Genomic DNA, 14,702 nt, shown 5'->3' on the forward strand with positions numbered 1-14,702 from the left:
CGAAATTCCACCGTGCGTGATTTGAAATGGGTCAGCAGGTATAAGCCGCGGTCCCATCGTGCGCGCCCGCGCTCATTCGCTTTTTGCCCACCTTTCGACTCACGCGCACCAGCCTCCACCATTGTTCGCGCGCATTTCTCTCACGTGGGAACTGTTGACTTTTTCGTGCTTTACCCGCATCGTCATTCATCTGCATCTATTGGAGCGATCGCACGTAACGATGGCTCTCTGAGTGCGGGACGTGTTATCAGTTGTTGTGATATGAAAGGATAGGATGCGTTACATCCCGACGTTAAACGGTGAAAGTTAAGTGATGATCAAGTAGAAGATCGGGATCTTGGTATCAGATAAGCGGAGATCATGGCCCAAGCACCGGTGAGTTACTTTAGCATTTAGGTTTCAAATACATTTACTAAAATTATGATTTTACTTTATTTTCATTGATGATTATAGTATTATTTGTAACATATCTAACAATACTTACTCGTACTATACATAAGTTAACCCTTGAAAGTTTTATGGTTCAATAACAACTGTCATCTCGATTATGATCTTCGCGGTTCGGTAGAGCTTTTGGTGCTACGAAAATACTCCCTTTGTCGGCGCTTCAGAAATTGTTTCGATTCCCACTACCTCATAAATTATCGTCTTACTATTATTATGTGTGCTATAGCAACAAATTGTAGCATACTTGAATATAATTCGATATATTAGAACACCGATTGTGTCAATGAATTTCAGGTTTTTTAACAACGTAACTAATAAACTTTAATCATGTCACTACAAAATTAATAACACCACAGAGATTATTGAGGTATGAATTAAACAAGTTTACAGAACACAAGAGGTATCTAAGTATGTAATTGAAATTTTGAAAATTATGATCTGCCTGTATTGTTGTTTATGTTTGTACCATATTAGATCTTTTCAGTTAAAAGCTTTACGATGATGTAATACTTTCCTAAAAGCTCTACTTAAATAAGGCTGATGTTATACGAACACCCATTAACACAAACGATAAATAGTTTACTACTGTAGCCTGCTTGTAACTCTATCTAATCAAAAAAGCAAAAAGGCTCAAATCCGGTGCGCATGAGTTTGTTGTGTAAACTTAACCCTTTTCGTCAAGGAATTTAAGGAAAGATAAGCTTGTGTTATCTAAAAACTGGCCTAAATGAGTGTTGAAAGCAATGGAACACTTAAGCAAGGCTTTTATTTTGTTTCCAAATGAAAACTGACAATCATTTCGGTGTTGTTACATTGGTGATAAGTGTTTTTTTTATTTCGCTCGAGTTTAAAGTTAATATGAATTTGTTGTGAAGTAAGAGATTCTGTGAGTAGATTACGCGATTTCAGAGAAAAAAAGCTCGTATTTTGACACTAAGAGACGAGAGAAATTTGAGAACAAGTTTGTGTTTGCTATTGAAGACGGACCGTGAGTGTTCACCGGATCTATATTACCGGTACAATCTCAGAGAAAATGCGCTTCTATTCTTAAGAATCGTTGATGTAATTTATTGAATAAGTTGTTACTTCATGACCAGTAGTTCCTGAAATAGCTAGCGATTACTCACTGATACGCTCTATCAATCTATTGAAACAAAGAGTACCTAACCCACAATTTTCAATTTTCATTATTACAAGATAAGCAAAGAGGTGAAAATTGAACTAGCTGAACAAAGATTTCCGGCTACAAGTATCCATCCATCTTAATAGTAAAATAGTACATCTTAAACGTGTGTTTGTGATAAATGTTATCACTTTTCTCGGCGACTGTACTCATTGCAACTTGCTGTAAACCGAGACGGTAGAGTCGTGTCGTAGCGCCGTCCTCGGAGCTTATGATTTGTCAAGCTTTGTTTTTGACCAGTCTGATGTAATGGATACCTCAGTGATTTATAGTAGGAAAGTAACAAAAAAATAATGATTGTTGGGAAGTTAGAAAAGAGATGAAATTAAATAAGAAAACTTTGTACACATCGGCACATTAATTTAAAGACTATGGCATGTTATAATGAATACGTGTATTTTGCAACAAAAATGTAGAGTCGGACGTGCTGTCGCACAATATCGAGATGATATCACAATCAAATATTACCATATTATGCCAATAAAACTTTTACGATTTACTTTCCATTTAAATAACAATATCCTGTTCCCAACTCAATGTAATTATGCAAAATGAGCGGTCTGCGCGTACGCACGTCCAGTATTACGCTGCGTTTTTACTATCGCACGCGCGGTAATTCACTTTCAGTTTCTACGCACTAATACTATAACATAATTTCCAAGCATTTCGAGCTTTGAGGAAATGACGCAATGCAATGATGATCTATGAAATTAGATGTGGGAAGTCATGTTTACCTTTTAGATTGGACTTTACGGCATTAATACTGTTATTGCGATGAGAGTTCTTTTGTTGTTTTATTTTTTGGTTGAAGTTTTTGATTTGTTCATAGTGTAATATTTTGAACTTCCACGGATTTTAGCTTCATATAATTGGGCTAAATAGAGCAAATTACTTAAATTTTGAGAATTCTAAAATCTTCAGTCCTATTAGGTAACTTTAACCTGTTTTGGCCATAGAAAATTGCCTTGTTCTGCCATTCGAGTAAAAGATATCAATCGTAGCTTATGGTCTATGACAAATAGAGTGTAGACAATATCTCGAGGCGCACTTGAACTCGGATCATTGTTCCCGCGATTGTTCGCCTGGGAACCTGCTGATCGTTGTGAAGCCCGAGAAAGCGCGTTTCTCGACGACCCGTAGTAAACTATAGCTAGAGGTGTTCGTTTCAAAAATGTTACCCATTCACACATATAACGTTTGTAACGCCGTATAATTCCGTTGTTTTGCGTTATGTTACCTTTTGGCTTTCATAACGTTGTTTACGGGAACTGTGGCAAATAGAATTGAATACAATTTCGAAAGAGTTTGCAACGAGTGCACAATATGTAAACTCTGTGTTAGCTAGATGTTGTCTTATTAAGTTGTCTCCCACAGTTGTAATTAGAACTAAAATAAAATGTAATTAAGAAAATGACACAAGACTCTAAATACTCTGAAAAAAGAAAGAGTCATTATATCTGATACATAATAATTAATATTACCTTGTGGAAAAACTCTGTCAGAATGAAAAAAAGTAAGAATTATGGATTTCATTATACAGAAGAAACGGCGGAATCTTTATCTGCTTAAAAACACATAAGAAAATACATATAAAGAAGCTAGTTAGTGCTATAATAATTGTACGTTATGTTATAGCACATCAGGTTAAGATAGTGGTTGTAATATTTTAAAACAAAGGCAAAAGTGGGTGTAGATGAGAGCTGAGGTCCTAAAAAAAGTTACTTCACTAGGATAGGCTCTACCTAATTGCCGGTGCTATGTAAAGTATAAGCAATCAATCATACCTTATGATTTTTATTTGCATCGTAACACCTCGAACTCTATTGTTTATATTATGCTGAACTACACAAACAAGTTCTAGAATGTTTTTCCACTGAACCGTTTTACTTCATTATATAAATAAATCGTTTAAATGTAAAAAGACAAAGCACGGAACTATAAATCTTGATTATACGAACAATTACAAGGTAGCCGCGCTCATCGGTGAAATGTGCGAGCGGTAACTGTCTCTAATAACCGGTTAAAATGCGAACAATAATAAACCATTCATTGTACAGATTTGTAAGTACCTTATGATTTGATCACAATAGAAAATCAATTGTCTCCGGCTACCTTCAGACCACGATTCTTGAGTCGTATATGGACAGTCTAACAAGCCCATGTGTTTTACATACCAAAGATATCACAATACTGGACTCTACTCTTCTGAGCCAGTTTTAATTTTCAATTAGTTATGAGCGTATGATCGATAAATAACTGACACATGTTCACGAATTACATACATATCGGTCATCTCGATTTAATCGACATTTGGAAAACTGAACTCAATTGAGTTTTCTGCTACTAATGCAACTGTTAGACTAATTCCAAATGGGTTTATAAGTTTGTGAACTACGATGCCACAGAAACATCCATCCAAACTTACAACATACCTCGTTTACCTCTTAAAAGTCATCAGATAAAAGTTATAAAAGCAGTTAAAGCTTAGTAGTTTACATTCAGATTTTATGGTATTTATTGCTATTATAATGCTGTCCACGTAAATGATAGAGCTCCACGAAAATGATGTAAATAAAATGAAATTACATAAATTGTCGTCACATGTAAGTATTATTACGTTTATGTTTACTTTCCTGATTACACACCGTGAAACAACAAATTGAAATAAGCTATTAAGCCTTGGACCTTTCACCCCGAATGTACATGGCTAATGTTAGAAGAAACAGCACGCACGATTCCTTAATGTATCTGTTTATGTAGTTATTTTATGGCTCTTAGTTTTCTTAGGTTCAAAGTTATAATCAACTGGTCTTACGCCCGCACCCACAAACGATGCTTGCTTAAGCAACAAATCGAACTCACAGCGTTGAATAGAACTCTGTGATTGGTTCGTGTGTCACCCTATACCTATTTATTAAAATAATTTAGATTAAGCTTAATTAATATTATGTATAATGTTGCAATGCCCTCACAGGGCTCATGTTCTGGGACTATTTTATTTTTAATACCTTGTTTGTACCACATGAAGCAATAAAGATATTATGATTATGATTATGATTATGATTATACGTCCACGCGCACTGTGAGACCTCATAATAGGTAAATGTTTGTAAATAGGTACGGGCGATAGAGTCGCTTGAAGTCTAATCAGTTACTTTGATGGTGTATCCTATGTTTCAAAGTTAATTGTTATATCGTTGTAATATAAATAACTACTCATACAAAAGCAATTTGTTTTATTTGCTATCAAACATAAAATTATCCAGGAATTCTTTACAATTGCCTATATATCGATAAATCATTTACAAGTCCAATGTTCGAAATTACGCCTATTGACCGAACCGGTTGTGTAGGCTCCCCGGGAACACCCAAGAATGCCTTCACTCTCAATTTTCATCCGAATTGTCTTCCCTCTCGATGTTATAATGTGTTACAACATCAGTAATGGGTAGGGTTGTCAGGAATTCGAAATTACTAACGACGTTGTCAGGAATTCGAATAACGAACAAAAACTCACTCTAATTTGATTGAAAGTATTATAATGTAAGTTACACTGGTCATCATAAAAATCGACCCACCCGCGACAAGCACTTTCAAACGTATGCATCCCCACTTCCCACCAATATTACTATACTATTTCGTTAGTTAGTAGTACCATTAGTTCTAAGCTTCATTTCATTAAAGGAAAGGTTTTTACCCCAAAAATGTGTCTGTAGAAGAATCCAGAGTCACTTCTTCAAAAAATAGGTAGTTACGCTTGAGCCAACTTTTATGGCTATAAAACTGTTAAGTTGGGATTAATCGCTATCCATCTGTTAAAGAGGACACGTGAGATCATTAATTTTGGTTTTATAACCATAAAAATTGGTCTAATTGATCCCAGAGGTGAGCCCAAAGTGAGGTCTTTTTTCAAGTTTTTCAAGTCACATTTATTGTATAATATGTTAATCGTTTATTAGGAAATTAAATGTGATTTTCTTTAAGGATATTTATTGGGCTTTCAAATGACACCAATATTGTTGGGGCACCATGATTGTGTCAGTAGAAACGAGTTTTCCTGTAAAACGTAGGTGGGCCGATTTTTGTGATGACCAGTGTAGTTGCGATTAACTATCAACGTACCTAAAGCCTAAACTTGTTAAGTCTAGGCAGTAGAATTTAGGGATACTCAGTTAGAATGGGTTTTCGGAACTTAACTTTAAAGACAGAGTTCCGAGCAAGTAACACTGTTAAGTGGCGTTATGAGCTTATGAGTAATGCAATAAGTAGTATGTAAATAAAACTTTCATGCCAACCTAGAAAAATCTGGTGCAGTGATGCTCAAAGGATATTTTATTATTATATGTAGATATTGCTGGATTTGGGGATTATGCTGGAAAAATATTTTCATGTGTCTCTATAATTTTTCTTTAAAATACGAGACGGTTACAAAACTAAAGATTTCCAGAATGAAATTGAATAAAACCTATGGACAACCATGGTTTGTTAACTCAGGCTCGTAGTCATCACGTTCAAGCTAATGAAGTTCCAAACTATTTACGACTTCAAATTGTTACCAATCTGATGTAATAGGATGTCGACGCCCAGAGAATAAATTAAGACATTTTGTACGCGTCTTCTAATTACAGATTCCATGGAAAGTTATTTTTTATTGTTTCTTATGGTAGCTATTAAAAATATATGTTTTAATAAGGCATAAATAGTCGATGTGGGCAGAATTCTTTGTTTAGGTCTTAAGAAAAACTAAATATGTAGTGGCATTAAAGTAAAGTAAAGGTTAAAGGATGGGACTGGATGCTACAATGTTACTAGACTAGGGATCATTCAGTTTTTATAGATGTATGATGTTCACATTAAAATGTTGTACTGGTTATGTAATCGACTCAGACCGATTTAGTCTAGCGCTAATAATATTATGAGAGATGCATAAGAAATGCAAAGTTCCGTGATTCCGACTGCTAACGGTTTTTGTACGATTAATAACGTGGACGAATAATTACATCACCCATTAGTCGATATGATCACCTTCCGACGTTATATTACGCAGAACGTTCGCTCGCACTTCCACATCGCGCGAGAACATGCCATCATTTCCTATAAAACATTGCCCAGTTTTTCAACGACACACGATGCGGTGATATTTAATAAATTAAAAGTCGACATATAAATTACTCGAATGATGATGATGATGGACGCGATACGAGTGAAAAGGTCAGAAACAATGTAATAACAATTATCTTGATTGCTGATGACTTCAGAATGAAAGGGTAAGAAAGTGAAGCATGTTTGACGAGATCAAGGAATGATTCAATCAATTAGATTCGCTTAATTACCTGCACCGTTTTAGTTAATTAGTTCATGGGCACTTACGAACATTCAACTTCATCGTCATCATATTTTCAGCTGATGTGTCACTGTCCCAAATCCGTTCATCCTTTAAGGAATGCAATAAGGCACGAATTTTCTGGTTTTTCATTTAGATTCCGTCTAACATGATCTTCTTCCTTGATGGCATCTCTACATCGTCCAACACTACGTTTCCCAAGAAGTAGGTAGGTAACTAGGTACTTAATAAATCGTTTTCTTAATGTGTTATGAATTAACATAACCTTAGGCTTGGATCTTGGTCTTAACATTTGTAAAATGTTTATTTCGGTGTGATGAAAACGATGAAGCCATTTTCTATGAATGTTACAAGTTTCTTTTCCTGTTTCTTTATAATTAAGTAGATAATACCTTTTAATTCTATATTGCACATATCAAAAAGTCACTTAAGATCAAAGATTAACTAGTGTGACATGCGAGTTTGTCGAGTAAGTCTAGTTAGAGTCACTCACGATGAGCTTTCTCCTCGCGTTCCCAGCCCGTTGTTTTATGTTCAGCATTTGGCTGATCGATCATGGCTGTTCATTCATAAGTGCTAATGGTGATCGCTGAACAATGCCGGTTATCAATGACTTCCATATTTGATAATGTGGTCGTGAAGCGACAGTTGAGTGGCGGAGTTGGTGACGAAATTTTGGTGATGGAGATACTTTATAGTTATTTTTTGTTTCACCATTAATGTTTGATTTGTTGTCTGTTGTCTGTTTCTATGTTTAAATTAACCTAATCATTGTGTCTGTTTTTATTCATTTCAAAGTTCAACTAAAAAAAAAACTTACGTTAATTAATTTAGATTTAGATTTTGTAACAGTTGTAGGAAATTTCTGCTCTTCAAGATCTTTAGTAAGCGAAAGGCTAACCTTTGGCCTGCGCGGGCAAACGTGTCTTATCCTCTATCTGAGGCCAACGCCAAGTGTCGTATACGGCACTTGATACATACTTATCTATAGTACGTTTGTCTCTTGAATAAACATACCTACCAAAAAGAAAGGAAAAGCGACAAATAAAAACGAGGATCGAGAATTGGTCACGCTTGGCATCCATCTGTTTGCCGAAGATTGAAGTCACGATATTGATGACCGTTCAGTCACTACCACAATGCACTTGAACTGATCTCTTCATTGGCCTTTGTGTGCTTTCAAGTATCCACTTTCTGTACCAGTACTAGTACATGAGAGACAATGCTGTTTTTGTTGGTGCTCGTAGCATTATTAAAACTGACAGCAGCTTGCCTCGTTAAACAAAGAATATGAATAGAGTCTAAAATTGAGACAAATCAAAATTTTGATTTGTATTTTGTAACGTAATTGTTTGGTAAGAACTACGAATTGTCGTTACGTCGCGGTTTTAACAAATACAAAAATGTAACTGGGTTAGTATTGTAAACAAACAATGGAGACCTAAAACGTAACAATAACGATTCCGTTCGTCTTTTAGAACTGCATAACAGCAGGTCGTTATGCATTTGAATTTTTGGTAACGCTTGCACTGACCGCAAGCACTTACTTGAAAGCTTTTAACGTAAAGGGTAATCAAAACGTACTTGTAAATCGGAATTGGTGGTGTTCATCACCCAGTTTTCACTTTCACGTATTTCGACCATGAGAAAAACTGCGGTGGCCTTATGTCATAGGAAGAAAGCATTGCGTTTTGTGGAGCAATTAAGTAAAAGTTCTTTTGATGAGCCGTGCGAACTGAAGCCTTCGAGGTGACCGCGGTCAACATGAGTAAATGCTATTGTAATAGCAAAATAATGCGCTTAAGTTTTTGCTCAGTAATATTGTTAGGTTCTTGCTTAATCTTAGGGCTGGATAGAAACGTCAATTTCTTATAAGATCTTTCTATTTCGTTACAACAATACCTCTATTGTCAATAAACTAATTAAAGTAAATTAGCTCCTGGGTTACTCGTAGTGTATTTTTTTGAATATCAATTATCTCTTACACATGAGCACCCATAAAGACCCATAAGATAGAACTTCACTTTTGCACGTATTTATTTAAATGATCCCAAAAATTATGCGGCACATGTACTTGAGTTTCGAAATTCGGTCACAATACGGACGCAGAATTCATCACAAGTGCTTTATTTGCTACTGATGCCAAGTCACGCATTCGGTCAGGCTTTCGATTTATTGTCTATTTCATACGCATATTCACAATTAAGTGTTGCGCAACAGTGTTACTCACCTTGTCTTGGAGAGAAATGTCATCTACTTTCTGTATCTGAAGCAGAATACTGTTTAACTACTTCATTGATCCACATTAATCCACTGACCTTAGCTTTTAAGAAAAATTATTGAGTCTTTTTATAAGAAAACTTTATCACAAATATAGGTACAGGTTTGAAAAATTTTGTCTGGAATTTTCCCGCTTATCATTATTTTTCTCGGAAATGAGCAACTGAAAAAAATTCTTTTTTTGCTGGGTAAAACAAATGTGTCAGATTTTCAGCTTATTTTTATAGTGGATTTAGAGAACCACTAGCAAAATGAGAAACGCTTTGAGATAAAGATTGAATTTAAAAACGTGGCATCTTCCGATCGCGACCATCAGTAGCATATTATGAGAAAAGAGAAAAGTTCAAAGAATAGCTCGTGGTCGTGGGAAGGCGCTACAATGGCTCCGATATGTCACGGCGGCTGTTTCACTGTATTTTCTAATGATTACAAAATTAATACCAATCTATATGGTGTTAGCTAATTGATGCAGAGACACACACATAAAAACTGCCTAATTCTTAAAAAAATATTAAATTAAATTTTGATATATCTGTTTCAGATGCTGCCATTCCTGCTAATTCTAGCAGCAACCAGATGTAGAAGCGCATCTGTCAACGGATATCATAATGGAAACGGTGCTACGCAGTTCGGAGAACTCTTGAAGCCGCCTCCGCCACCACCGCTATCTCCAATAGCCCCAGTGCCATTCCACGGAGGATCAGGAAGGCTACAGCGGCAGAATCTAGACACTGGTTACCATTACCAACCCCCTCCACCCCCACCGCCTCCCCCTCTCCCACCATCAACCGAATTCAAATTCCCTGCCCCATTTTACAAACAGTACAACTTTAATTTCGTCCCACCTCCTCAGCCATTCTCTACGACGCCATCTCCCACGTTGTTCCAAAAAGTTTCAGGCTGGTTGTTTTCCTCACAACAGACAAATTACGATGCAGGGTCAAATAATGTAGCACCAGCCCCAATAAAAAAAGATTGCAATCCTTGCAATTTAGTGCCATGGATACCAGTAATAAGATACAATGTTGGAGCTAAAAATATATTTTCAAGCTCAAATCCTACTTATGGACCACCAAGTCCCACAGGTTACCTTGAACCACAAAAAGTAGTAGAGTATAAGCCACAGCCTTTCCAAACTCCGCACCAGAATCTTCCACAACTATCAACTGGTATTCCACATGCAGAATATGGTCTACCCGTAATATCTCATCCTAATAGTTTTAATGGTCCCAGCTCCACATACGGGCCTCCCATTTCTACTTATGGACCACCAAGCCCAACGCATACGGTGGACGTGTCGTCTCCTAATGCCTTAAGTTCAACTTACTCCCAACCAAGTAACTCTTATGGAGCGCCTAGCTCATCTTATAGTGCACCTAGTTCATCATACGGTGTTCCAAGCTCATCATATGGTGCCCCTAGTTCATCCTACAATGCACCTAGTCATAGTTCTTCAACGTCGATTAATTACCCTACTTCTCCATTCAGTTCACACAGTTCAACACATGGTGGATCAAGCACTTCCTTTAGTATATCAAGTTCATCTTTTGCGACCCCTTCTCCTTCTTATGGATTTTCAGAATCTACAACGTATTCATCAGTAACTCCCCTTTATGAACCAGAGTTATTAAACAGTCAGTTACCACAACAAAATGATATTGGTGTATCAAATCAACCAGAGCTTTCAGGAGACTTCCAATTACCTAAAGTGACACCACCAACGACTTTCAGAAACTCTTATGGAGAACTTATTCCTAATAATTATATATCGGATATTCCTTACCCAGTATCAGCTACCGCTGCTGAATCAATGAAAATAAAAACTGAAGTGTTGCCAAATAGCACGCCCTTATCGTCACAAAATGCATCTTTAGCATTAGCAAATCCAGCACCTTTTACGTTAAATAGAGGAAGAAACATTCACACTTTGCAACCGGTTGCTTTACCAAATCTGAGTGTGTCTCCATTACCGCCCATATTTAATGCAAGACCATTTAGACCCACAAGTCCAAAATTCCCTACAATATTAGTTCAGGGAATAAACTCTATGCAACAAAATTCCAACAATGTTAAGATTGAACAAAGTGTTCCCCTTGCTGAGTTTACACATTCAGTTGATTATCCAGCTTCCTTTGTCCAATCACCAGTAATTGATGTAGACGTTCCTCCTAAGACTCGAAATGAAACCAAAGCCTATAGAAATATACCAAATGCTTTTATTTTAAATGAACTCAGAGATATATCTTCGCAAGCTACAGAAGATCACGCAGCTAAAACTCTTCAAGACTCGAGTTTTGAAAGTACAGGTACTGACGTTGGAAATGAATTATATGACTCAGGAATACCTATGGGATTTAAACTAAGAAACGTTCCTAGTGCAAACAAAAATAAATTTGCTGATTTGAGGGGAATTAAGGACGAGGACGTAGACAAATACAGGACAGAAAGCAACTTACAGTATATAGACTCTCCTCTATTATATCTGAAACCAAGTGCTCCACATAAAGAACATGGAAATTTTGTGTTAGCTATATCAACGCCAATAAATGATCATGACTACGAAATATACGACGAGAGTCCAACAACGGCTACACCGCAGATTTCCACTCCTCAGAGTGCTTGGGACGAGGGCAGGAATGATTATAATGAACCTCCTCCAACAGCAGCGCAAGAGAGCATAGACCGTCCCAAAATTGTGCAAATCATTGTCCCGTACACATCTGGTCGTAATCAAGAGGATTGGGAATATACACAAGACGAATATTATCGAGCCCGAAAAATGCCATCTAATACAGAAAACTCAATTCTCAGTACAGTCACAGAGAACTATAATACTCCTAGCACAACTACAGAAGAATCAACACAAAGTGTGCCAGATAACTATGATGCAGAACGTATAAAAACAGCCGAGATACTTAACGATTTATACGATGTCAAAGAACCACCATTTGATATAATTAAATTGCAACACACGATTGATGATTGGACAGAACAAGAATATTCTGAGCATTACAAAACTCCACAAAGGACGCGTGGTTTTGAGAAATATGCTAAGCAGATTCCTGATGAATATTTTACGACTACAATGCCAACAAACTATGTTACTAGCAACGATTACAACTACGATTTTAATGACCACGAGGGTTCAAGCAGTATACAACATTCCGTGACGGAAGATCAAAATTATATTCCAAATTCACATAAACCACGCAAAGAGTACAATGTTATAGCTCGAAACCGAACTACACATAGCAATAGACAAGAGGAAAAGGCGAGGGAGATCGAAAAACTGCATATCTACACTGCGGCTTCCACTTTTAGAAGCACTACCACTACGCCCGCCCCTTGGGGTAAAATTCTAACTTCTATATCCCCTTTAACTAAAGAGAAGGTTTATGTTGTTACATCAAAACCGTGGCGAGACTCGCGGAATGTAACAAATGACTGGTATGCAGTAGAGTCGTTTGAATCTAAAAAGACTGACAACGATAACGTTGTGTCTGCTTCAGACAACTTGCCTTTTAAATCCCCTAGGTTTGTAAATAGACCCTCATTAGGATTTTCTTCCGAAGAAAGTAACTCTATGAAGTCAGATTCTTCATATGGCTTTTCTAAAAGCTGGTATCAGAGCAGTAAGCATTCTTGTAACAATGATTTTTTATTGATGTTTTATTTAAATTGTGGTTAATGATTTATTATTTTGTTTCAGTAAATGATTTGGAGAATAGAGGTGCCAGCAGTAATATGACGTGGCCAGAAGGTTCTCCCCAGAAACATACCACTAACCTGGACGAGGTTTTAATTTTTACTTACTAACTTTCCTTAGCACAGTCCCTAATAGCAATACTTAACTAAAGGAAAAGTAATGCCGGCTGCTTATTTTAATTTATTTATTTCTGTCTTTTTATCTCAGTTAACATTTGATAATAAGTATTTTTTACCATTAAACAATTGAACAATGTAAATAAAAGCACACGAATTAACTTAATTGTAGAACAAATTATTATTATCACAGTAGTTAGGTACTATATAGGTGTACCAGAATCTCATGGCAAATAGGGAAAATAAACTTTGTTGAGAGCAATACTGGGGAAATTGGAATAAACGATCTTGATACTGTTTAATTATTATTTTTTTATGACTTTAATATAAATGAACATGAAGTACGAATATACATTTTAGGTAGGTATGTGTAGGAAGAATGTTGTTATACATCAGGTTTTTAACATAGGAAAATGTCTTGAAAAATAAATAAATCGTATATTACTTTAAGTAACTAATTTCATTATGCATCATTCTTTTAACTTATCACTTCATTCAGAACTAGAAAACGATTCTAAGAACTCCACTTACATTTCTCTGAATGGGATTAAAATACAACGTATTCCTTTTGATATCCCATAACTCTAGGGTATTAATACGACCACATAATAGGATCGAATGGCATATTTAATATTTTTCAATTCATTAATTTTTTTCATTTTAATTTTTCAAACAAATTAATTCGCCAAAAATAATAATAAATAGTTGGGTAATAAACTAAATGTATCAAAACATTTCAGTCCAACTTACTGTCAACTCGACGATGCGCTTTAAAATCAGAGATTGACTTTGAATTATGCCTTATTTTACAATTCACATTGAAAACAATGTGACTTGCTTGAGCTTTTTCGACTTTTTCACAAAAATAACAAATAGTCAAGTAGAGATTACAAAATTTTTGCAGCGGCTGACAGATTTCATAATTTTCTTTGACAGGTGACAATTAAACCATAGACAATTGCCATATGAAAAACACACTTTTCCAATATTTTTGTTTGCCATGAGATTCTGGTAGACCTATACTAGTTAATATAGCATACTTACCTATACATAGATATATTTAATAGGAATATCTAGGAGTTTTATATTATTTTTGTTCCAGGTCTTAACCGATACCACGACTGCAGATCTTCATAGCAACTCGGAGACGTAGATGGTTTGAGTATAGAAATACATAAGGACCATAATACAAGTGCATTATAGTGACTTTTCCGTGAAAGTGATTAATGTTAACTGAACAGTGCATAATGATAAAGACACAAAAGTGCTAATTGACAATTGTTTTGTGGAACTGAAAATGACTTTAAAAAGTAATAAGTAGGTTTTAGATAAATGTGGGAAAAGAGCAAATTAGAAAGAATACTGACACCTCGTGTATTCTTTTTAATTTGATCGTAGTTTAAGCAAAGTGAACCAAAGTAGGACTTTTTGTACGCAATAATTAGTTTAACAACGATAATGTTCACTGAATTCTGTTAATTTTAAGATAAAAATATGACAATATTAAATAAAGTATTGAAAATTTAACTAATGTAGGTAATGTAAGAATTGTAAATATTGATACCGTGATTGTAAATAAATGTGTAGACGTGCAAAATGATGATTTTTTTCTTGAAATCAAACATA

General features: G+C 35.7%; 1 protein-coding gene across 4 annotated transcripts; it reads left to right on the forward strand.

The window, feature by feature from the left end:
* Positions 1-92: 92 nt before the first annotated feature.
* On the forward strand, positions 93-14,673 carry LOC135073128 (ras-associated and pleckstrin homology domains-containing protein 1-like). 4 transcript variants are annotated; one of them, XM_063967169.1, is made up of 4 exons: positions 93-375; positions 9,796-12,886; positions 12,964-13,049; positions 14,179-14,673. In XM_063967169.1, exons 1-4 carry the CDS (start codon positions 361-363, stop codon positions 14,227-14,229), a joined length of 3,243 nt encoding a protein of 1,080 aa, XP_063823239.1. In that variant the 5' UTR covers positions 93-360; the 3' UTR covers positions 14,230-14,673. The 4 variants fall into 4 exon arrangements, with proteins under 4 accessions (XP_063823239.1, XP_063823240.1, XP_063823241.1 ...); XM_063967170.1 differs by having other exon boundaries at positions 12,964-13,014; XM_063967171.1 differs by having other exon boundaries at positions 9,796-12,604.
* The last annotated feature ends 29 nt before the right edge of the window (positions 14,674-14,702 follow it).

Source organism: Ostrinia nubilalis, chromosome 7, assembly GCF_963855985.1.
Source record: "Ostrinia nubilalis chromosome 7, ilOstNubi1.1, whole genome shotgun sequence".
In the NCBI taxonomy this organism is placed as follows: Eukaryota; Metazoa; Arthropoda; class Insecta; order Lepidoptera; family Crambidae; genus Ostrinia; species Ostrinia nubilalis.